Source organism: Ahaetulla prasina, chromosome 6, assembly GCF_028640845.1.
Source record: "Ahaetulla prasina isolate Xishuangbanna chromosome 6, ASM2864084v1, whole genome shotgun sequence".
In the NCBI taxonomy this organism is placed as follows: domain Eukaryota; kingdom Metazoa; phylum Chordata; class Lepidosauria; order Squamata; family Colubridae; genus Ahaetulla; species Ahaetulla prasina.
In genome coordinates, this window is record NC_080544.1 from 50,053,147 (window position 1) to 50,079,396 (window position 26,250).

Here is a 26,250-nt window from a genome sequence, read left to right on the forward strand (position 1 = left end):
ATCATCATATTTCTTGTCGTTAAACCTATTCAAAAGTTATCTGGGTGATCGAGTTATCTGTCAAAGCTATTTCTCAAATCCATTTTAGAACAATTGTAACTATGTTTTTAATGATTTTTCATTAAACTAATGTTTCCTCTGTACCAGGTTAACACTGATCATCTTGGAATGTGAAACTTGGTAAAAAAAAATCCTCTTTATTCTACAGCAATGTGTTAAATCTTTCTAATGTTTTATTGCTTTCCTTCATTAGAAGAGGCATTGGAAATTCTCAAATAAATGCCAGAAAAATGATAGGCTACTTTAACTATCTAAACTTATGTCTACAGCTATATCTATAACTAAGGGATGCAGTGGCTTAGTGGATAAGACGCTGAGCTTGTTGATCAAAAGTCGGCAGCTCAGCAGTTCAAATCCCTAGTGCCGTGTAATGGGGTGAGGTCCCGTTACTTATTCCAGCTTCTGCCAAACTAGCAGTTCAAAAGCACGTAAAAAATGCAAGTAGAAAATAGGGACCAGCTTTGGTGGAAAGGTAACAGCATTTGGTGTTTAGTCATGCCAGCCACATGACCACGGAGACATCTTTGGACAGCGCTGGCTTTTCGGATTTGAAACGGAGATGAGCACCGCCCCCTACAGTCGGGAACGACTAGCACGTATGTGCGAAGGAAACTTTTATATCTTTAACTATAATGTTTCATGCAGGTGAAATGCTGCATATTTATTTTGTATAGTCTGATCAACACAACAGTATTTTCAGTTATTTTTCTGAGATGTCTTGCGATACAGATTTTGAATTTAGCTCCAAGTCAACAGTTTTAATAAATAACAGTGATATAGATAAACAGCATTTCCATCCTGAAAGGTGAATACAATAAAAATCTTGAGTGATTTTCAACATTTTATTTATCATTCTCAACATAGAACAACAGCATACAGTACTTGTTTAACTGTTAACCAGGCAGGAGGGATCAACATCACTTCTTTCATTAAATTCAGTTTTCCAGGTGATGATTTTCCGCAATTCAAAACTGTTATCATTGGCAGTGGCATAACCAGTTCTTTTGGCTTCTTCTAAATGGGGAAGAATGTAGCATTTCATTGTTTATATTAAAAATAAATGCCTGGCTCTCTTAGTCTGCTTTAATCATATATTATGTTTCACTATAAACTATCTTGTACATTATTTGGCTCATAAGGAAAGTTGACTGTATTTGCATATGTACTATTTGCATCTATGATTGACTAGCAAGACAAAGCTTAATTTCATGAAAGATCATAAATATCCAATTTTAGACAGGAATGTTCAAATAAGACTAGTTTAGCTACCAGAAAAATAAAATGTATAATAATAAATCAGTATACAAAGATCCCTTATTTCATTCTGGCATACCCTGTATGCCAGAGATAGACAGCACAATTCATTAGCAATAAGCAAATTTAAGATTAGGATTTCCTCAATTCAATATCATTCAGATGTAGGAATATTCCTATATATTGACAGCAGAGTCAGGAAACAAGAGTAAACAGACATTAGCATATGATTCCTGTTCATCCCACTGACTTTTAGAGCTGACATGCACAATAAACTAAGTCAAAATATAGTTAGGCCAAATATGGTGTTCAAATCTAGACTTTAAATTGTGGTTAAAGAAGAACTTGTTAATTATAGTTTATAGCTTAGGTTTAAATTGGTTTAAATGAAATGGGTTTATTCATGCTTGAATCAATCTAAGACCAATGGGTTAATTGATTAGTAAACTCTTCTGGCCCTGAAACCAAGAGATGGAAAGACAGGAATGGCTACCTGATATATATTACTCTTATCTCTTCTATCATATTCACACACATCGGTCATGAAAAGGCTTAAATACCATAAGAACACAATGTAAGAAAATTCTGCTCGATCACTCCAGTAGCCCAGTTTCACATGGAAAGCAACCAAATGTTTTCAAGAAATTCACAAACAGGTATCGTATTTTTGCTTCATAACAGACATCAAAATTAAGGAAACACCAAGTGATGTACATCTCCCTCAACTCTTGATAAACACAGGAATAACCATGTAGTTGTCCCAGCAACAATACAAAAAGGTTTGGCAGGTTGCAATCTGAGTCACTGGGACCAAAGATTTATTGTTAGCTTTCAGGCTCGTTCTGGGAGCTTTAAGTTAGGATTACTTTATTTTCATTCACAAAACTGTTTTTACCAAGGCCATCTTCCCAGATTGCTTTTTGACTTGCCAACAATTTTGGCACTCTCCCTATAATAACCATGTCTAACTATTTAATTTTTGAACCTCAGAGAAGATCAACTGCTATCAATGCCTGTAGGTAACAACCAGCATCCAGAATGAATTTGCTCTCTTTCTATATTAACCATTTAAACTGGTGGCATCATATCTGATGACAGAAAATCCCATTTAATTATTATATGAGGTGATAATATTTATTTAATTATATATGAGGTAATCATAATTATGAGGTAATCATAATTAAATAATTATTACCTCCATTATTACCTCATATAATAATTATTGAATAATTATTATCCCGTAATAATTATTACTTCATATAATAATTATTATTATCTCATATAAAGAAAGTCATTACAGGGACAGGGAAGTATTCCCTACAATACATTGTTTATAGTCATAATCTTCTTGATCAAGCCACCATATTTTACTTTTATAGTGAAACACGGTAGCCTGGAAATTCTGCTTCATCACTTCCTTTTTGAAAAGCAAGGAGTTTCAGATGATCATAAATGTAGATGCAGCATTCATCAAACGGAAATAAATTAGCAAACTGGAGCTGATCACATCTGCCATATTGTCTAGAGTGCTACAATTGATTAAGTACTTTCACTATACATAGCATGAGACTTAGTTTGTGTATATGGCTGTCATCTCACTTGTTCCCATTTCAACCTAGCATTCTGAAACCACAAGTACAAGTACCTGATCATGTTTCAGCAAAGCAATATATAAGTACAAAGGTATGTCACGAACAGTTGCGGCAGTCTTTGCAATAGCAAGTGATGTACATCCAATAGCCAAACTGCCCATAAGTACAGGTTCCGGGAGTTCTGCTGGGACTATTGGCTTTTCTATCACAGACATTTTTTTGCCTAAAAACACAGAGAGAAAAGGGATGTAGTCAGTTTCTGCTTAATGTTATCAAGGCCACAGTAAATAAAATGATAGTTTTTGCATTAAAGCTTTGAAAATCAAACAAATGAAGAAACAAACCTTCAGGTTCCTTAATCTACAATTTAACTGGAATCACAGGCACATATCAAGAAATAGGAATTTGAAGAAATATAATTCTAAGTGCATTTTAAACTTTTCCTATGTATCCATCTAGCCTTCTAACATTAATTTTATATCATCTTAAAGTTTTAATGGTAGATATTACAAAATCTTTGCTGAAATTTTATTTCTCAGACAAAAATATCTTCGGTTATTTTCTCTTTACTGACTTTTTCATCATGTTCAATTTTTTAACTTCATACAGATTTTCAAAATAATATTTAAAAAATGAGATTCCAAGGTACATTTGGAAAGTTATGTAACTCCCATTTAGGTACCTTAACAATAGCTGAATTTTGTAGCACAGAACAACATAGCAATCATCATTTCCCACTGTCACATTTATGTCCTCAAATGTTAAAGAAAAGCCTGCATCGCTTGAAAATCTGACACTAGTTATGGATGTGGGTGCTATGGAAAATCTGACTTGATTCAAACAATTAACAGCTTTTTTATGCTTACATCAAGTACATCTCAGTGTTCTTGACAATGTTTTACTGCTGTAGAACATAAACATTCTCAAGAACATGGAGATGTACTTGATACATTAAATTGAAGGACACCACAAATTTGATCCTGTTTATAATCAAAAAGCTCATCTAATGAAAATTATAGATGAATTGTCATGAAGCAACAAGTCTGAACAGGACATATTCTCCATAGATTCTCAACAATCAATTAAATATTCCATAAAATGCCAAATTCTACTTTTGTTACGTCCAAATATCTTTTCTTTTTCATGGAGACTATTAAGAGTCTAAAAACTAAATATTTCCTCAGAGATTTATAAAGAGTTTTTTAAAATATGTATTTACTACCATTACTATTTATTACTATACCATTATTTCCTCATCTTCAGATATGGTATTCACTAGTGTCTGCAGTAAATTAAGAATAACAGAGTTGGAAGGGACCTTGGAGGTCTTCTAGTCCAACTCCCTGCTTAGGTAGGAAACCCTACACCACTTCAGACAAATGGTTATCCAACATCTTCTTAAAAATTTTCAGTGTTGGACCTTTCCCAATTTCTGCAGGCAAGTTGTTCCACTGATTAATTGGTCTAACTGTCAGGAAATTTCTCCTTAGTTCTAAGTTGCTTCTCTCCTTGATTAGTTTCCACCCATTGCGTCTTGTTCTACCCTCAGGTGTTTTGGAGAATAGTTTGATTCCCTCTTCTTTGTGGCAACCCCTGAGATAGTTGAACACAGCTATTATGCCACCCCTAGTTCTTCTTTTCTTTAAATTAGACATACCCAGTTCCTTCAACTGTTCTTCATATGTTTTAGCCTCCAGTCCCCTAATCATCTTTGTTGCTCTTCTCTGCACTCTTTCTACAGTCTCAACATCTTTTTTACATCGTGGAGACCAAAACTGAATACAATATTCCAAGTGTGGCCTTACCAAGGCATTATAAAGTGGTATTAACACTTCACGTGATCTTGATTCTATCCCTCTCTTCATGCAGCTCAGAACTGTGTTGGCTTTTTTGGCAGCTGCTGTACACTGCTGGCTCATATTTACCATAAATGGTTATCCACTAGGACTCCAAGTTCCGTCCAGTAACAGTAACAAGGTACCACATATGCTGTACCTGTGCATTTTGTTTTTCTTGCCTAAATGTAGAATCTTACTTTTTTAACTGCTGAACTTCATTTTGTTTGATAGCGCCCAATGTTCAAATCTGTCAAGATCCTTCTGTAACTTGAGCCTATCTTCTGGAGTGTTGGTTATTCTTGCCAGCTATGTGTCATCTTCAAATTTGATGAGTTCCCCCTCGTCCAAGTCATTGATTAAGATGTTGAAGAGTACTGAGCCTAAAACAGAGCCTTGGGGTACTCTACTGCATATTTCCCGCCATGTAGATGCACTTCCATTGAGGACTACACATTGAGTGCGATTGGTCAGCCAGTTACGAATCCATCTGGTGATGATGCTGTCTAACCCACATTTTTTATTTTATCTAGTAGGTTATGGTTCTATTTTATCAAATGTTTTACTGAAGTCCAAGTAAATTATATCGACACTATTCCTCTATTCCACTAATTTTGTCACTTTGTCAAAGAATGCAATAAGATTAATCTGGTATGATCTGTTTTTGACAAACCCATGTTGGCTTTTGGTTATTACTTTGTTTGCTTCTAGGTGTTTGGTGATTTGTTGCTTGATTATCTTTTCCAGAATCTTCCCTGGTATTAAGGTCAGGCTGATAGATCTGTAGTTTCTTGGATCTGCTTTTTTTCCTTTTTTGAAGATGGGAACTACATCAGCTCTTTTCCAGTACTCTGGCAGTCCTGTGCTCCAGGATCTTTGAAAGATATAGTTCAATGGTTCTGAGATTTTGTCTACCATTTCCTCAGAACCTTGGGATGTAATCCATCCGGTCCTGGTTATTTGAACTCCTCTAGGGTAGACAGGTGTTCACTTACCATTTTCTTCCCTATTTTAACTTGTGTTCCTAACCTTAGTTATTCGCCCCTCTTTCCACTTTTTATACTGTCCTTGTTGTCTTTCAATTTGTCAGAGAGTTTTTTATGCAGCCATGCTGGTTTCTTTTGAGAGCTATTATTTTTCTTCATTGGTATTGTGCTAGACTGGGCTTTTATAATCTCACTTTTCAAAGTTTCCCAAGCTTCTTGAGTTGTTTTCCCCTTGATGATTCTCATCCATGGAATCCTTGCCAAGCTCTCTCTAAATTTATTGAAATTAGCTGTCTTAAAGTCTAAAACTCTAGTTTGACTTTGTTCTACTACTTGTGTTTGCATGATGTTGAATTCCAATATTGTGTGATCACTTGTCCCAAGGTTCCTGTAGCTTCAATACCTTCTATCATTTCATCTGTTAGTGAGAATTAAGTCCAATATGGCTGATCCCCTTGTTCCCTTCTCTACTTTTTGGAAAACAAAGTTGTCTGCTAGATTTGTTAGGAACCTGTTGGATCTTCCACTTTGTGCAGAGTTTGTCTCCCAGTTGATGTCAGGCTAGCTAAAATCCCACCTTACTATGTGATGTGCTTCCTATATACCTTAGTTAGCTGATTAGCAAAAAGTTCATCTACTTCCTCTGTTTGGTTGGGTGGCTTATAGTATAGACCTATGGCAATGTCATTTCCCCCCCCCTCCACTTTAATATTGACCCAAATGAATTCAATATAATTTTCATCATTGTTATGCTCTATTTCTGTAGAGATGTAATTATTTCTTATATATAGTGCAATTCCATCTCCTCTTTTATTTGGTTTATTTCTTTTAAATAATTTATATCCCTCTAACTGTATGTTCCATTTGTGGGTTTCATCCCACCAAGTTACCGGGACTCGGACAGCCGCCGCAAGCACAATTCGGGTGGCTGCGACCAGGACTAAGTTGCCGGGACTCGGACAGCCGCCACAAGCTCAATTCGGGCAGCTGCGACCAGGACTAAGGCGATCGCTGCTGCTGTGATCCAGGCAGCCGCCGCAAAGACTTAAAGGGGCGCTGCCAACACCATTAAAGGGGCGCCGCCGACACCATTAAAGGGGCCGCCGCCAACACAATTCAGGCGGCCGTGGCCAAAGCCCAGACGTCCGCTGCCGCCGCAATCCAGGCAGGCAGCCACGGCAAGGACTCAAAAACGCCGCGGAGATCCAAACAGCCGCGGCGAAAACTCGGTTCCAAGCAGCCGCGGCGAAGACTCAGGACCAGGCAACTATGACCTCCACTACCACCGTTTCCACACCACAGCCGTAATCACCTCCACCACCACCTTTTCCACGCAGCAGCCGGGAATCACCTCCACCACCACCTTTTCCACGCCGCAGCCGGGAATCAACGTTACAGCACGCAGCAACCAGTATTTAAAAAGATTTAAAACCACACAGCAGCAGGATTTAAAAGGATCTAAAGCCACGTAACAATCAGGATTTAAAAGGATTTAAACCATCTATCCCCCAATCAACAGGACCACTGGTGAGTTCCGAGGAGACTCCAGTCTCCCAGCTTCTATTGACTTTTTGAAACTCCCGCCATTACGGCCACCCTTAAAGAAGCTTCTTCAACCACCCAATCTCAACATTTTAAATTTCCCGCCAAATCTCACAGTCACCATAGTGATTCTCCATTAGCAATTGCCAAATTGATTACCATTGAAAGTTAAAGAGAGAGATATAAAATTAAAGAAAACTGATTAAGTGACAGATACTTAATCATTACTAAAATTGGAAAGAGTGTGAAATAAAACAAAGGAATAAGAAAGATTATCATTATGCCAGCCAGAAAATCCAACGCTGATAAAATCTTAGAAACAAAATTAATAACTATTGAACAAAACTTAGATAAAAGATTACAAGCTATTGAACAAAACCTAGAAAAAAGAATACAAAATATTGAACAAAACTTAGAAAAAAAATTTTTAAGTGTTATTGAACAAAGTTTCACAAACTTGATAAAACAAATTTCAACACTAAAAAATGAAAATCCAAATGATCTAAATCTCTTCCCAACTCATTTATCATCACATAATACACAACCTAATGCACAACCTACAACTCAACCTAGACAACAAATTAATACAACACAACCTAAACAACAAATAACTACTAACCAACTAATCAGAGATGCAATGGAGAGAGGACAAAAAATAAATAATGCAATATTATTTGGACTTGAAAACACTAACGAACCAGATATCAATAAGATTCACAACATCCTTGGAAATTACAACTCATCAACCATCTTCCCAAATGAAATAATTGCTGTCTCCAGAGATGGACCAGAATATAAAAACAGCGATGGGTCAACAGCACCAAGATTTTGTAGAGTCACATGCATAAACGAGGACAGTAAACGTAAATTCATTTATACTATAAACTCAATTGCTAAAACCAACCCAGCCTACAGTAAACTTAGATCACGTCCTGATCTATCCTTCCTACAACGGATACATTCTCGTGAACTTTGCACAGAACTTAAAAGAAGACAAGACAATGGTGAATCCAACCTATACATCGACTACCGTGCTGATTGCATAAAAAATAAAACCTATAATCAAAAAATCACCTCCAAAACCCCCATCACCCATAACAATCAACCAGCCATCCCAATATTCAATCAAGTACCCATCACCCTACCACCCATTCAACCAACCATCTTACCAGCCATCCAAACAGCCATTCAACCAACAATCCAAGCAGCCATCCAAGCAGCCATCCAAGCAGCCATCCAAGCAGCCATCCAAGCAGCCATCCAAACAGCCATCCAACCAGCCATCCAAACAGCAACCCAACAATCCACCCAACCAGCCATCCAAACAACCATCCATCCAACCAACCAAACTACCATCCAACCATCTATACAACCATCCGTTGTACACAACCCCCAACCTACTAACATCCAAAACTAGGTATGCACGCCCCTTACCTCTTCAACACCAATCACTTCAGATCTCAAATGCAAATTGATAAATGCAAGAAGCATTGTCAACAAATTACCTGAATTTATCCTCTTGTTAAACAGTGGCACATTTGATATCATTTTTGTTTGTGAAACATGGCTAAAATCATCCCTTCCTGACTCCATTATCTCAAACAAAGAATATCAAGTCTATCGATCAGATCGTGAAAACCGAAGAGGTGGTGGAGTGGCTATCTTTTACAAAAAATCACTGAATCTAAAAAATATCCAAGTAGCACATAAACTTTCTCTTCCTGAAACTATTGTATGCAACCTATCCCTTGACACTACTCTTCGATTCTTACTATGCTACAGAGCCCCTGACTATGACATTACCCATGCAAATATGCTAACCTCAATGCTAACATGGGCTACCTCTTGCCCATATCCTCTCATCTTCCTGGGTGACCTAAATCTACCTCTCATTAACTGGATAACTAATGAATGTTCAACTGACCCAATCCATACTACACTATACAATGCTGTTATAAACCTAGGTCTTGAACAACTTGTAACCAATAATACAAGACTCAACAACTGCCTTGATCTCATCTTCTGCAACAATTCAAACTCAATTTACGAGCTACAAATTAAAGAACCTTTTTCCAACAGTGACCACTGCATGATTGATTTTCGTCTCAATATACGTCCATACTTAAATCGTCATAACAACAGTACTCCCAACTACAACTTCAAAAAAAGCCAATTACGACCTTATAAACAACGATCTTTCATTTCTGGACTGGCAAAATCTGTTTGCAACCTGCATAACTGCTGAAGACCACTACAGAGTCTTCCTACTTGAAATCAATAGAGTCATCAAACTATATGTACCACAAATGACTACCATGATCAGGGAAAACAAACTACCCATATCAATAAAAAAGCTTCAATCAAAAAAAAATCCCTCTGGAAAAGAAACAAAAAAGGCTATGTTGCAAATTTCAAAAACCGCTACAGAAATATATGCAACCAAATAAAAACTGAATGCACAAATTACCACACCAAGCAAGAAGAGAACCTTCTGCGCACAAATTCCAATCGTGCCTTTTATAATTTTGTTAACAATAAACTTAAAGACTCAAAATCCATCCCTCCACTAAAAGATTCTAACAACAAAGAATGCAATGACGAAACAGTCAAAGCAAACCTCTTCAACATTTTCTTTGGCTCAGTTTTTGTTAACTCCGATAACACATATCCGACATTCCACAAACGTACCAGCAATGATTATGATGACCTAACTCATATAGATTTCACAGAAGATAACGTTGGAAAAGCTCTTCATAACTTAAAACCATCGCTATCTATTGGACCCGATGGACTATGTGCATACTTCTTAAAAAAACTTTCCATTAATATAGCTAACCCCTAAGTATTATCTTTGATAAAGCTTTCACTACCAGTTCCCTTCCCAAACTTTGGTCACTAGCCACAGTCATCCCTATCTTCAAAAAAGGAGACCCCAGCTTAGTCGAAAATTACAGACCGATTTCTCTTTGCTGCGTCACCTGCAAAGTCATGGAATCAATCATCAACCAATCCATTACCTCACACTTAGAAACTAACAACCTACTCTCCAATAAACAATTTGGTTTCAGGAAAAAATTATCATGCAACTTACAACTTCTCCACTGTAAAAACATATGGACTACAAATCTTGATCAAGGCAAATCAATAGATGCAATCTACATAGACTTCTGCAAAGCTTTTGACTCAGTAGTACACGATAAACTTCTCCTAAAACTAACATCCTATGGCATCTCAGGACCCCTTCACAAATGGATATCCGCTTTTCTGTCTAACAGACAACAAGTGGTCAAAATTGGCAATGCTTTATCAAATCCTGTTCCTGTCAAGAGTGGTGTTTCTCAAGGCAGCGTCCTTGGACCAACACTCTTTATACTATACATTAATGATCTTTGTGACCACATATCAAGTAATTGTGTTCTCTTTGCTGATGATATCAAACTATTTAATACCACAGACAACACTTCTATCATTCAAAACGACCTTGATCATCTAACTGCTTGGTCTAAAAATTGGCAGCTCCAAATTTCATCCAGCAAATGCTCAGTCTTACATATAGGAAAAAAGAACCCAAACACTAAGTACATACTAGATGGACATTACCTTACTAACGACCCCCATCCCGTTAAAGACCTTGGAGTTTTCATGTCAAATGATCTAAGTGCCAAAGCCCACTGCAACTACATAGCAAAAAAAGCTCTAAGAGTTGTAAACCTAATTTTGCGTAGCTTCTTTTCCAAAAACACACTACTAACCAGAGCATATAAAACATTTGCTAGACCAATTCTAGAATACAGCTCACCTGTTTGGAACCCTCACCACATCTCTGACATCAATACAATTGAACGTGTCCAGAAATATTTTACAAGAAGAGTTCTCCATTCCTCTGAAAACAACAAAATACCTTACCGCACCAGACTTGAAATCCTAGGCTTAGAAAGCTTGGAACTCCGTCGCCTCCAACAAGACCTAAGTTTAACTCACAGAATCATCTATTGTAATGTCCTTCCTGTTAAAGACTACTTCAGCTTTAATTGCAATAATACTAGAGCAATTAATAGATTTAAACTAAATGTCAACCGCTTTAATCTAGATTGCAGAAAATATGACTTCTGTAACAGAATCATCAGTGCTTGGAATACTTTACCTGACTCTGTGGTCTCTTCTCATAATCCTAAAAGCTTTAACCAAAAACTTTCTACTATTGACCTCACCCCATTCCTAAGAGGACCATAAGGGGCGTGCATAAGCGCACAAACGTGCCTACCGTTCCTGTCCTATTGTTTTTCTTTTCTTCTTCCTATATATATATATGCTTATACCTCCTAATATTTACTCATATATGTGTTTATATGCTATATAATCTTTTTGTATGATACCTACATATATTGTTGTGACAAAATAAATAAATAAAATAAAATAATAAAAGTTTCTGAAATGGCAACAATATCATATCTGCCCTCATTTACTTGAATTTTTAATTCACCATGTTTATCCCTCATACTCTTTGCATTGGTGTATAGACATTTGAGTCCATTTTGATTGACCCTGTGTTTACTGTCTACATAACCTGTATTGTCAAAATAGACAAGGCAAAAAACATATATCAAAATATATGTCAAAATACATATATTTGATATAAAAAATATATCAACATACACGGGGGGGAGGGAGCCAATTTTTGAACCACTGGATCCTAAACCTTTTTGCAGGCAATGTATAAGGATGGTGACTGTAGTCATGAAATGAAACAAAAATCTTTCATTTGGTAGAAAAGCTGCCAAATATACTAAAGAACAGATACATAACATTGACAGCAATGATAAATATTGTCAAGGCTACAGTTTTCCCACATAAGCATATGTATATGAAATGCATTAAATGACACACTTCAGTGAAAATACCTTGCATTGAAAGAACAAATCATTGTACCAGATACAGTAAAACCAGACTACTGACAGGAAACACTAACAATAAAGCTAAAGCTTAAATATTGAGGACACAAAATGCAAAGGCAGGAATCATGGAAAGGTCCTCATGCTTAGAAAAATTAAAGAGACTCAAAAAATAGACCTATAGAAGACAAGGTAGCTAGTTACCATCATTCATGATGCAAGCAGTTTTCAAGAACTAAAAAATGAGTTACTGAGAGAACAATCCAGAGAAAATTAGTCTCCAGCAGGTCATGAAGAAATGATTGTAAAAGACCATTTCATTTATTCTAATTTCATTTTCTAACCTGTTTTGTTTGGTTTCTTTTTTCCAGCAGGTATGGTGGCCAATGGAGAAGCAGGGGCCATCATTTCCTGACTTTCTTTTTCTTTTGCAGGTTCCCTTTTTTCTTTGTCTTGTTCAGATTTTCTTGTAAAATAATCACTGTGATAAAAGGAAATAGCATGACTAATCACTGTTTGAGATTTTGCAAATACAAAGTCTAAAATGTCATAAGCTGGAAGGGCTCTGACACACAAAAACATATTCCATATATATTTTGAGCCTCAATTTGAATGTTGTTCAAGGTATTGTCATTAGTTTTAGATTTCCCTTTCCTTAGGACCAAGAAGTCCTGCAAAATGCTAAAATAAACAATTAAAATAAAATAAATGGGAAAGTATTGCGAATGATAAATATTGCAATTTTTAGCTTTATAAATATTTACACCTTTGTATGTACACATTTATTGCATGTCTGTCACCTTTTGGAAGTTAAAACTTTCCTACTCTGATGTTGCTTCTGAATCCTTGTGATTATACACACCAGTTGGAGGAACCAAAATTCATGAATTCTTTATGTACATCAAGCAGGCCTTGAGAATTGACCCAAAATGTTTCTTCCAGATTGTTGTCTAGAATTGGTGCACAAAATGCATAATTTTGTTCCCATTTTATCTCTGTTCAAACAGTTTTTTTTACCTTCAGAACTGAAAATGATTTGAAACCATCATATTTATATGGTTGCCTTCTTCTTGGAATTCTCTAATATTTGGATGGTAAGTATCAATACTTTGAGATACTACTCATAACACAGCGTCCATAATCATATGCTTCAGTATTGAAAATCATCTTCTTTTGAAATTGTAGTCTTTCTAATGATTAATACCTGGCACCTTCCAGATGTTTGGGGCAAAACATCCTACATTCCTTGTTCACACTACTTGAACATTTGCTCTATTCTGTGTCCTTTTTGAGCAAACACACACTGGAGGAAGTTTCAAGGAGAGTTGTGAAAATGATATAATATCATTAAAGTACATTTCATTAAAATGCAGGTAGCTTATTAATTTCCTTTTGATGCTGCTACTGGAATAGTGTAGGAAAGAAATATAGTTCTGCAACTGCAATGCCAGCTACCCCAGTCTATCATCCACATGATTAAAGGGGGAACATTATTGTTTTGTGCCACTTCAGTGAATTCATCAGCTGGCTTTTGACTGGCACAATTTGACTTGGAAGAGGAAGAACATATAGGGTAGAAATCATTCAGAGAAGACATTTAGTTAATTCAGTATTTAAAATTATTCCATTTGGGAACTGATTTAAAGATTATTAGTAATTGAACAATTCCTCAAATCAACAGCCTTGATGTTGATTTTAGCCGGTTTATTTATTATAAGGAAACCTGTGATTATTAGAGAAAGTCTTGGTCTGCTTAAATTTGAAATGGAAGGGAAACTGAGCTTAGTGTTACACGTACAAATAAAGGGGAAGGTTAAAGAAAAGATATGCAAGAATAGATACAAATCAAATAAATACAACTGCAATGATTGATCAATTTGCATTCCAGGAAGCTGTATTGTTGACGTAAGATACAGCTGTATCTTACATCAACCTTACAGTAATACTATAAAATGCGAAAAAAAATTATGATCAGTCAATTATTTAAATATATTGTGAAAAGTCTAAAAAAATAAATGTAACCTTTATTGCCGCATTGTCTATTAACCAGTACAAAACTATAGCAACCTTATCTCAGTTCCTATATAAAAAGGAATAATTCTATATTTTTAGTTATCTACAACTGAATTTGTGCCTGTTTGCGTTTTTATAATCAGTTTGTGAATAGTAAATATATAGCATTCTATATGTATTCATTTTTTAAAATATTAATTGGAGAAGGAAATAACTAGATAAAGTCTGAGTTTTTGGCTTTTTATGGTAAAATAAAGTTAAGAATAATGTAGATTTTAAAAATTACTATGTACTTCTTGTTCTGCCTTCAGGTGCTTTGGAGAATAGGTTGACACCCTCTTCTTTGTGGCAGCCCCTCAAATATTGGAACACAACTATCATGTCAGCCCTAGACCTTCTTTTAATTAAACTAGACACACCCAATTCCTGCAACCATTCTTCAACTCTTTTAGCCTTCAGTCCCCTAATCATCTTTGTTGCTCTTCTCTGCACTTTTTCTAAAGTGTCTCAACATCTTTTTTATATTATGGCGATCAAAACTGGATGCAATATTTTAGAATAGTGTTCGCCAAAAATTGGAAAAGAGAGAAAATACCTTTGCAAAATGAAATAATTAGGAAAATAATGGAATGTGCTGAAATGAGTAAATTGACATTTGAAATAAGAGAACAGGAAGAAAAGCAATACTATAAGATATGGGATATATTTTATCAATGGCTAAAAGGGAAGATATGTTAACAAAGATTGGAGAAAAAATATTATTAATTGAAATATTAAATGAATGGCGTAGAATGATAGAATTGATGATGTTTCCAGATAAAATACTCATTAGAGGATATGCATATGGAATTAAAAAAATAAAGGTTATAGCCATTGGTTAATTTAAAGTTCTGGATACAAGATGATGACGATATAAATTTAGATAAATTAAGGATATTTGTAAATTATGAAGGCACAAGAGATATGTAATCACTCTGCCGATACATAATATTGGGATTGAAAATGTTTTTATGCTTGTTTTGTCTTAAAAGAAAATTTAAAAAAATTATTTTAAAAAAACTGGACGCAATATTCCAAGTTTGGTCTTATCAATGCATCATAATATGGTATTAACACTTCACATGATCTTGGTTCTATCCCTCTGTTAATGCAGCCTAGGACTGTGTTGGTTTTTTTGGTGGCTGCAGCACACTGCATGGCATAGAAGGGACAGAACCTTGTAATGAAAGAGAGAGGATGGATAATACGTTTGTTTATAATTACTATAGAGAAGATTGGAAATTGTGTGTTCAATTTTCTTTTTTTTCTACTTAAATAGCTTTTTACAGTTTTGTTATCTTTTTCATTTCTTTCTAGCTTTTCTTTACATATTTTCATATTTATCATTTACTTATGTAATTTTTAAAATAAAATAGAGTCTGACTGTTCTGATCTATATTTCTCATGGGCCCCCATCAGCATGTCCAATGACAGATAATGGGAGCTATATTCCCAAATCCATGGAGAGCATTGTATTCTCTTGTATTACTGCAGCCCCTGAAATCTAGCCACTCATATTGCTGCCATCCTCCCTCCTTCTTGGTACCTTTATCACTGATTTATTTTATTCATTCAGTATTGCTATTAGTGGATGGAACTTTTTAGATAATGAGCACTTACGATAGCAGGATTTAGTGACTAGTGGACAACTGACTTATGTAACAACATGTCCTAATAACTATTAAAGAATACTGCTTCAAGTTCGCAAGTGTATTGCATGCAAATGCTGAATTACAACATAATGGAATTTTAAATAAAATTTAAAAACTTCATAGCAAACAAAATAAATATGAGGCACTTACCCTAATAACTCATCAATCTTTTGTTGGTCACTAGGTTGAAGGCCTCTGAGCATTTCATTCAGTGATTCATTTATCCATTCAATTGCCGTATTCAAAGATTCGTATCTTTCCTTTTCATCTGCATCAATTGCTTCTGCTGAAGCATTTTCAAGAATTTCAGCATGACATGAGATCATGCTGGAACAAATAATCTGTGCAACAATATTTAAAGATGTTTATTACTGAAATTTCAGATAGAAAACATGACATTGAAATTACTTTCTACTAAAAGCTTTTTTTATTATTGATATATGTTTTTTTCCAGACACTTCCACTGACAAATATCATAAGCTTATCTCACTTCAAGTATTTATCCAAGGTAAGTCATAGATTTTAATTCTTCAGTAAAATTTTATTCAAAGCTTTTTATTTCACTTGTATTTATTCTATATAGTTTTTTTAAAAAAACAAGTTTTTTTATTTTTTAAAAAACAAAATAAAACATACAAATCTTTGTTGAAGAAGATATCAGTCGGGTACATACTCAAACATATTTCAAATTTCATCCTCTCATTATATCGTCTATCCAATATATTTCCCTTTTCAAATTTTGTAGTAGCCCTTTTCTTTTAAAACCTATTCCATCCCTTTAAATGTTTAATCAACTCTAATTACCATACTTTTTGTCCCTTTTATTGCCCCTTATTCTATATAGTTTTAATATAGTTCTTTTTAACGCAAACATCAGTTTTTATGTGAAGTTTTGATTCATCAATGCTCTGATAATATATTTTATAATGTTTCCCTAATACATATCTTGAACAAAACTTAATGCCATTTTTCAAGAAACGAAAGAAAAATTAAAAAGAGTAATCTTAATCATTCTAACTAATGAACTATGTAATGCATATGTAATAAATGAAATATATTTTGAAATGAAAATTTGAAAACTTGACTAATTTTTGTAATTTCTCCACCATATTAGATGGCGTTATAAGATAATATAAAAGGATATTTTCCCAGTTGCAAAATGAGAAAATAGAATTTCAACTTGGTCCTAAATTAATTGAACTACAGGAAATTGAAACTTTAGGCACAGAAATCACATACAACAGGAATGTATTTAAACTGTATATTTTTTTAAACAACAATCATACAGAGGTGGTAGGAGTAAGATGGAAGTAAGATCAGGATCTTACTGAACAGAAGGGTAATAGTCTGACCTGCTATATCGTTTCCTCATCCAATTGATAATCAAGCTAAGTCAGAAGTTTTCATTGTAATGAATGACTTGGATTAAGATGGTGGCTAGCTCCTTTGCTTTTTGATTCTGCCTTCCAGTCAGTTGTATTGCTTTTCTTTCACATATATTTTCATTTTAATGATTTAATTACAAGCTGCATAGAGTTTATTTATTTTGTCACAACAATATATATAAGCATCACATAAAAAGATTATATAGTATATAAACATATATATGAGGTAATATAAGGAAGTATAAGCATATATATATAAGAAGAAAAAAAGAAAAGAAAGAAACAAGCGTTCTAGTGGATTTGGTCACCCTTGAAATTGTATAAACAAATCGAGAATTAACTGCAACACAACTCACAATACCTTATCATAGTCTCTAACTCGGCAAAAGACTTCAACTTCTAATGTTGGTCGGCCAGTTCCATCCAGCACACTTTTAGCATCTAATTTGCATATCACTGGAGGTTTAGATAATTCAGAGAAGAAGTTTGCCTAGAAGACCAGTAATTAGTGTAATTAGATTCAAAGGCTTTCAAAGATACAATTGCAATTTATTTTGTACCTTAAATTTATTAGGTGGTTCATTTAGTTACTAATTCTTGTAACCATAGACTGGGGAGGAAAAAATCTTGAATGTATGAGGGTATGATCTGCTTCAACCCTAGTTGAAGCAGGTTATCTGGACTCTTTTCAGTCAGTATGTGACAGATTCTGCTGTGAACTGACAGCCTATCTAATATACTCAAGCTAAGTTTCTGTTCTTGATTAATATGCACAATCTTGTTTCTATCTGCTAATTCCTTCAGACTGATTCCTTGTGATAAACAGTCAGGTAATTTATTTATTTATTTATTTATTTAATTCGATTTTTATACCGCCCTTCTCCCGAAGGACTCAGGGCAGTGTACAGCCAAAAGTAAAAAACAGACAATACAATATACAATTTAAAATAAAATTAAAAAACTTATTTTATAATTGGCCTAAAAACTTTAAAATATATAAAACTAAAACCCCATTAAAATTAATAATAGAAAATTTAAAATCGATAAAATTTAAGCCAGCCCCGCGCGAATGAAAAGATGTGTCTTCAGTTCGCGGCGGAAGGTCCGAAGGTCAGGTATTTGGCGTAAACCCGGGGGAAGCTCGTTCCAGAGTGTGGGAGCCCCCACAGAGAAGGACCTTCCCCTGGGGGCCGCCAGCCGACATTGCTTGGCGGACGGCACCCTGAGAATCACAACATCATATTCTGAACATCTTTTGGGTACAGCCACAGATAAGGCATGTATAAGGCATCCTACCAGATGGCAACATTTAAGGTATGGAACAGTTAGAACAGACCTTGACCCATGCAATTTAGAATTTTAAAGATAATAGCCAGCACTTTGAACTATATCCAGAAGACAACTGGAAGCTAATGCAACTCATACATCAGCCGTGTAACAAAGGCAAAACATGAAGAACCCAGAACAAGCTACTGCATGTTGGACGAACTGGATCAGATCGTTTTCAAGGACAGACCAATGTAGATCACACTGCATTAATCCAACTAAAAGATAACTGAAATGTGAGTGTCAGTGAGCAAGGTCTCCCAGTCTAGGAAAGGTCACAACTTGAACTGAGGAGCCCTTCCCCAACCACAGCTTCTATCTCCTGCTTTACCAGGAGTTGTGAACCAAGGAGGACCCCCAAATTGTGCACGAACTCTGTCTGATGGTATATTATCCCACTGAGTAACAAGGATGACAAGTCACCAAAGCCCATATATGCCCCACCAGAGTGGGAAATCCAAATCCATTCAACTTGTGAGACAATCTGTTTGGTGAAATGGTTAAGGCACCAGGCTAGGAACTGTGTGACCTTAGGCCAGTCACTCTGTCAGTCCTAGAAAGCAGGCAATGGCAAACTACTTCCAAAATCTTTCCAAGAAAAATGTAAGGTCTTGTCCAGATAGTTGCCAGCAAGTCACCTTTGACTGGAAGGCACAAACACGAAAAAGATGCCTTTGATCCTGTCAAAGCACTTTGCTCCCCATCCAGACTCCAGACACTGGATAGACACCTGAACAGCATCACCTTCCTTGAACAGGGGTGGAGATTTATAATACATTGATGATACTCCATTCATAATATCAAACAATCATATCCAACGGCCTCATGTAGTTGTCAAATAGGAGAAGGAACAAGGGGGAACCAGAAACCTGAGGCCCCCTGAATAAAAAAGGCCTGAATGGACCTCTCCTCATCACCAACACCAATTATAATTAGCCATGGAGGAAGCAGAATCACTTTAAAATAGTGCCCCCCACCATTTCTAACCCTATAAGAAAAACTCATTTGTAAGTTCATCTCCAGCCACTGAGACAGCAGTTCTACGATCAAGAGTCCAAATCCAACTCACCACAATCCTTACCAGTTTAGGTCTCCAACATCTATTTTCCTGCCATTCTGTCTTCTGTCCTGCTCTAAGCCAACACACCACTGAAGATAGAACATAGTGTCCACGCCTAAGTGTAGGGATATACTGGTGCCAGTCTTTGCCTACCCAGTAGTTATTACAAAATAAGTCATTATTGAAAAGAAAGGAGCTTTGCAATACAAGGTCTGGCAATGCAAAGTCAATGCAAGGCTTGTGCAGGACTGTGGTGGAAGAGTAGCTGAAGTACATGGCAGGCAGAGGGGGTAGAGGAGAAAAGAGTCTGTAGATATGCAGAGCTGGAAGAACAGAGGCCTGGAGAAAGGATTTACTTTCGCTTTAAGATAGGAGACAAAGAATTTGTTTTAATGGTGATTGGCTCCTAATGTCACTCAAGAATCAAACTGTTACTCTGGTTTTCTTTTCTGCCAAACTTTTTAATGATGTAGGAAACCAGGCTGCTCTCGGCAGCCAGCAGATTACACTCTGGCTTCAGATTTTAACTGCCAATATTTTCTTTAGGATATGGTCTTTTTCTTGCTCCTTTTTATTCCTGCCCTTTTTCCTTTCAATTGGTTTTTCTTCAGCTGTTTCTTTACCTTCAGTTCTTTTGGACTTAATAGCTCTTTTCCTTCTATTGATTTCTTTTTCTGATTTCAACACCACTATAGTAATTGCCAATTCTTTTTCATTAGACTTAAGGATGAACTCTTAAGTCTTTTCAGAAAAGCATCTAAGAATTGAAAAAAAGCTTGCTCATTTAGGGTACTTACACCTGAGATTTTGTTACTTCTTAATCCATCTTTTTGGAGGCCGTGGAAAAACTCAAAACAAGTGCCTGGGTGATACAAGCTACCTGAGAGATGTCAAGGCACAGCTTATCGTGGCAGTGTTTTATATAACTATATGCCTCCAGAAAGCATCCTAAAAAGACCATAGGGTACCATTTGGATTGGAAGTCCAAGGAACCACAATCCTGGATGAAGATATCTAAGATGAGTATTGTTTTATCATGATCATCAATGTGCTAGCTTCCAGGTTCTGCTTCTTTCAATGTTGGAAAGGAAAGACAGAAGGAAATGGGAATGTTGAGATGACCCACATGGGCCACACCATGGATCTGGTGGCTCTTCTGACATATGCTACCATAGACAAATTTTCCTCTTTTCAGTTCTAGCAAACAAGTTTCTTTTTTAAAAGAAGAAAGCCAGAGAAAACAAGATAGCAGAACATTTGTTACTTCGAGGCTCAGCATTACTAGACTGAAATACAGCAATGGTAAGATCAGGCAGTCTTCATAGCATGGTTTGCAAAGCAGTTTTTACCCCCCGGCTGTAGCAGTATACTTCATCATCAGGGCACCTAGAGCTGATATCCTCTCTAGTTTTCAATCAGTAGAAGACATTATAATATAATAAAAGAGTCTTGAGTAATGTGTAAACGGGTAGAAAAGTGCTCTTTGGTATACAATTGTGGTATGTCAATCATAATTTTGTTTTCATTGGTGAGATGCAGAAACAAAGCAGCATTTTCCAGCATGTAGATAAACATGCTCAAGTAAGAGCAGTCAATGAAAAATATCTAGATCTCTAGAGGGAACACTTCCTATTTGTTTTGTTGCTTGTTATTGTTCCATCCAAAATTAGTTTATTACTATATAAAAGATGATTCTAATATATTTCTTCCTTAATGATGCATATAGAGCAGCAGTTTATTCTCGTATGAGTTTCCTTTCTCAATTTAACAATATTGGTTATTGTGGGAGAATACACACAGATACACAGAGAAAAAGAGAGAGAGAATAAAAAAGGATAATAAATAACGTGTACAAAAAAAATTCATATCTTGGCTTGGAGAGATAAGAGAGGAACAGCTGACAGATGTTTTTTCTGGCAATAAGAATAAAGATGGTCAATGTATAACCATGCTTTATTATGCTACAGTGAAAGAAGATGCTACAGTAAAAAAAAAAATTACAGGAGGTGAGCTGTAACCCAAAACAAAGATGTGATCTTCACCCCATCCCAAGTTTGAAGACCTAGAATGAGGATCCCAAACTGGCAATGCTGAAAAATCTAAATTGACCTTCATTCGCAATCTAGGTCGATTTGTTTAAAAAAAAGATAGAATACTGTTCATTGCCAGAATTCTGGAAATTCTTTAAATACCAATACTGAAATTATATATGTTTTAAAGAAAACTAAAAAGATACAGAACTAGTTCCCAAACTCTACAACTCCAAACCTATCAAGTAACTGCTTAATTAAGCTTTTATTAAAAAAAAAAAGAATTCACTATAATTAAAGCTGTCGTGCACAGGCATTTCGGGAAAGTGGGGTACATGTATGAAGTGACAAAATTCATATCATGATGCAAATATTACAACTTACATATTGCATCAGATGTTGGGATATTATGCAACAGTGGCATTTGTATTATGAAATCACAATATGCATGTCATTTTGACATAAACTCAGTTTGTTATGGATGGCACAATATGTTTAGAACTCAATGTTGTATTTATTTATTTATTTATTTATTTATTTATTTATTTATTTATTTATTTATTTATTTATTTATTATTTAGATTTTTATACCGCCCTTCTCCCGAAGGACTCAGGGCGGTGTACAGCCAGATTAAAAAACAGTACAATATACAAATTAAAACAAAAATTAAAATAACATATTCTATAAATGGCCGAAAATTTAAAACCGTCAAATTTGACCCATAAAATTCATAAAATACCCCAATTAAAATTATTAAAATTCAAAAAGTTTAAAAAATTTAGGCCAGTCCTGCTTGGATAAACAAGTGCGTTTTCAATTCACGTCGAAAGGTCCGAAGGTCAGGTAATTGACGCAAACCAGGGGGAAGTTTGTTCCAGAGGGTAGGTGCTCCAACAGAGAAGGCCCTTCCCCTGGGGGCCGCCAGCCGACATTGCTTGGCGGACGGCACCCTGAGAAGATCCTCTCTGTGTGAGCGTATGGGTCGGTGGGAGGCATAAGGTAACAGCAGGCGGTCCTGTAAGTACCCGGGTCCTAAGCCATGGAGCGCTTTAAAGGTGGTAACCAACACCTTGAAGCGCACCCGAAAGACCACAGGTAGCCAGTGCAGACTGCGCAGGAGCGGTGTTACGTGGGAGCAGCGTGAGGCTCCCTCAATCACCTGCGCAGCTGCATTCTGAACTAACTGAAGCCTCCGAGTGCACTTCAGGGGTAGCCCCATGTAGAGAGCATTGCAATAATCCAGACGAGAAGTGACAAGAGCGTGAGTGACCATGCATAAGGCATCCCGGTCAAGGAAGGGGCGCAACTGGTGAACCAGGCGGACCTGGTAAAAAGCTTTCCTGGAGACGGCCGCCAAATGATCTTCAAACGACAGCCGTCCATCCAGGAGAACGCCCAAGTTGCGCACCCTTTCTGTTGGGGCCAATGACTCGCCCCCAACAGTCAGCTGCGGTTGCAGCTGACTGTACCGGGGTGCCGGCATCCACAGCCACTCCGTCTTGAAGGGATTGAGCTTGAGTCTGTTTCTCCCCATCCAGACCCGTACGGCTTTCAGGCACCAGGATAGCACTTCGACAGCTTCGTTGGGGTGGCCCGGGGTGGAACAGTACAGCTGCATATCGTCAGCGTACAGCTGGTAACTCACCCCAAAGCCACTGATGACCTCGCCCAACGGCTTCATATAGATGTTGAACAGGAGAGGCGAGAGAATCGACCCCCTCGCGGTCGATCTCTGCCCTCCTGTCAACACCGTCTGCGACCGGTCAGTGAGATAGGAGGAGAACCACCGATAAACGGTGCCTCCCACTCCCAAACTCTCCAACCGGTGCAGCAGGATACCATGGTCAATGGTATCAAAAGCCGCTGAGAGATCTAACAAGACCAGGGCAGAGGAACAACCCCTATCCCTGGCCCTCCAGAGGTCATCCACCAATGCGACCAAAGCTGTCTCCGTACTATATCCGGACCGGAAGCCGGACTGGAACGGGTCTAGATAGACAGCTTCATCCAGGTACTGGGGAAGCTGCCATGCCACCACACTCTCTACAACCTTCGCCACAAAGCGAAGGTTGGAGACTGGACGATAATTTCCCAAAATAGCTGGGTCCAGGGAAGCCTTCTTGAGGAGGGGTCTCACCACCGCCTCTTTCAAGGCGGCGGGGAAAACCCCTTCCAACAATGAAGCATTTATAATTCCCCGGAGCCAGCCTCGTGTCACCTCCTGAGTGGCCAGCATGTGGTGGCATGTAACCTCCCCAGTCCACGTCGTCAAGAGCCACAGAATCAAACTCATTACAAACAACATCAACAAGACGCGTCTCCGTCATCTCACCTGGATCATCACAATTTTGGTCCAAACTATCCCGGAGCTGAGCGATTTTATCGTATAGATAACCACTAAACTCCTCGGCACGTCCATGCAAGGGGTCATCCCGCCCCTCATGATGTAGGAGAGAGCGGGTCACCCGAAACAGGGCGGCCGGGCGGTTATCTGCCGACGCAATGAGGGTGGAAATGTAGGAATGTTTCGCCTCCCTCAGTGCCACTAGGTAGATCTTCGAGAAAGACCTAACTAGTGTCCGATCAGCCTCGGAATGGCTGGCCCTCCAGATACTCTCTAGGCGTCTTCTCCGGCGTTTCATCTCTCTCAGCTCCTCAGAGAACCAAGGAACCAATTGAGATCTGCGCCGGGTCAGAGGCCGCAAAGGCACGACACGGTCCAAAGCCCCAGCTGCGGCCTGTTCCCAGGCCGCAACTAGTTCTTCGGTCGTGCCATGGGCAAGATCTTCAGGGAACGGCCCAAGCTCCGTCAGGAACCTCTCGGGGTCCATCAGGCGCCTGGAACAGAACCAACGCATTGGTTCCGTCTCCCTGCGGTGGTGAGCGGCGGTCTGAAAGTCTAGGCGGAGGAGAAAATGTAAAATTATAAAGCTATCATTAACTAAATTTATATTCCAGTATGTTTCTGCAAAGGCCGTCTATGGTAACCTATCAGTTTTTCTACCTCTGAACTCAAATGCGCTATTGTTAACAAATACTGCATGCCAGTTTTGTTAAATTAGCAATCATATTTACTTTCTAGAATCAATTTAGAGGTAAGTCACTTATTATCTATTGCAACAAAACTATTACCGGTCTTCTACAGCACTCTGAGGACATAAAGAAGGCACCAGATTAAGAAAGACTTCACATTCATTATAGTTTAGGCTGCCTTCAAATAGAGAACATCAAGATGAGCCTCTACTTGACTCTCTATTACATCTGAGCTTACATTGTAATTAATGTATTACTATTACACTAAATCATCTGTGTCCAACTTTTTGGCTTTCCTTAGCCACATTGGGTAAAGAGGAATTGTCTTGGAATGCAAGTAAAATATGTAACATAATTAATATGTATAAATAAAAAACTTGCTTTTTTACCAACTTGCAGGTGGCCCCTGGGCTGTGGGGTGGATATGCCTGCTTTAAATCATAAAAGTGTAACAAAATTAATGAGTTATTTCATTTCCAGGAAGCACTAAGAATCCCATAAAATTCAGGCCGTTAGCTAATCCATTAGTTCAGTGTTTCTCAACCTCAGCAAGTTTAAAAGGTATGGACTTCAAACTCTCAGAATTTCCCTGCCAGCAGCATTCCATCTGGGGAACTCTGGGAGTTTGAAGTCCCTACCTCTTAAAGTTGCTGAGGTTGAGAAACAGATTTCAGTTACAGGTAATCCCTGAGTTATGACCACAATTGAGCCCAAAATTTATGGTGCTAAGTGAAAAAATTCTTAAGTGTAGTTTGCCCCACTTAACGACTTTTCTTGCACCATTAAGTGAATCATTGCATTTGTTAAGTAAGTAACACGGTTGTTAAGTAAATCTGGATTCCCCATTGACTTTGTTTGTCAGAAGCTCAAAAGCGGATCACATGACCCCTGGACACTGCAGCTATCATAAATACGAAACGGTTGGCCAGCATCTGAATTTTGATCATGTGACCATGGGGATGCTGCAACGGTCGTAAGTGTAAAAAACGGCCACAAGCCACTGTTCTCAGAGCCGTTGAACTCTTTGAATGGTCACTAAATGAACTGGTGTGAATCGGGGATTACCTGTACATGGTCAGTTCCCCAAAACCCCTCTGCTAGTGCTATTGCCTCCATTTAGTGCGCCTGCGCGTTTTGATCCGCGCCAACAGCCCAGGTGCCGCTCTCCAGTTTACCTTACCAGATAACCGTAGAGATCCCCGGGACGCTGGTAGAACATGGTGTTGAGTACTTCCTCCAAGCGCTGCGGTACTTCGTTGCTCCGGTAATACTCCGCAGCCTGGTGTTTGAGATCCATGACAGAAAACCGTCGATCCGGCTCCGTAGGTCGTTCCCTCCCCGTGTAAGTTTGCTGTCGCGCCATGAGCCCCGCGACGGTCGCTTGGAAACGGGAACGCTCTCCTGCCTGGCCCCGAGATTTCCAAAGTCTCGCGAAATCGTCTCTTCGGTCGGCGAAGCCAGCCGCGTCGCTCCAGCTTTACCCTCCGTGTGCGGTGCTGAGAACGAGCTACGTTGGAATTGAATGGACTTTATATTTTGGGAGGGACGTG

The 26,250-nt window shown here is 37.6% G+C and overlaps 1 protein-coding gene across 1 annotated transcript in view; it reads right to left on the minus strand.

Annotated features, from left to right (window-relative positions):
- Positions 1-26,063, minus strand: part of ENO4 (enolase 4) — a 37,726-nt gene extending 11,663 nt beyond the window's left edge. Inside the window, exons 1-6 of the mRNA XM_058189108.1 lie at positions 25,881-26,063; positions 17,612-17,740; positions 16,016-16,206; positions 12,506-12,642; positions 2,960-3,129; positions 943-1,074 (exon numbers count right to left, since the gene is read on the minus strand). Coding sequence (XP_058045091.1) covers positions 943-1,074; positions 2,960-3,129; positions 12,506-12,642; positions 16,016-16,206; positions 17,612-17,740; positions 25,881-26,063 — 942 coding nt within the window. The remainder of the gene's footprint in view (positions 1-942; positions 1,075-2,959; positions 3,130-12,505; positions 12,643-16,015; positions 16,207-17,611; positions 17,741-25,880) is intronic.
- Positions 26,064-26,250: the final 187 nt, after the last annotated feature.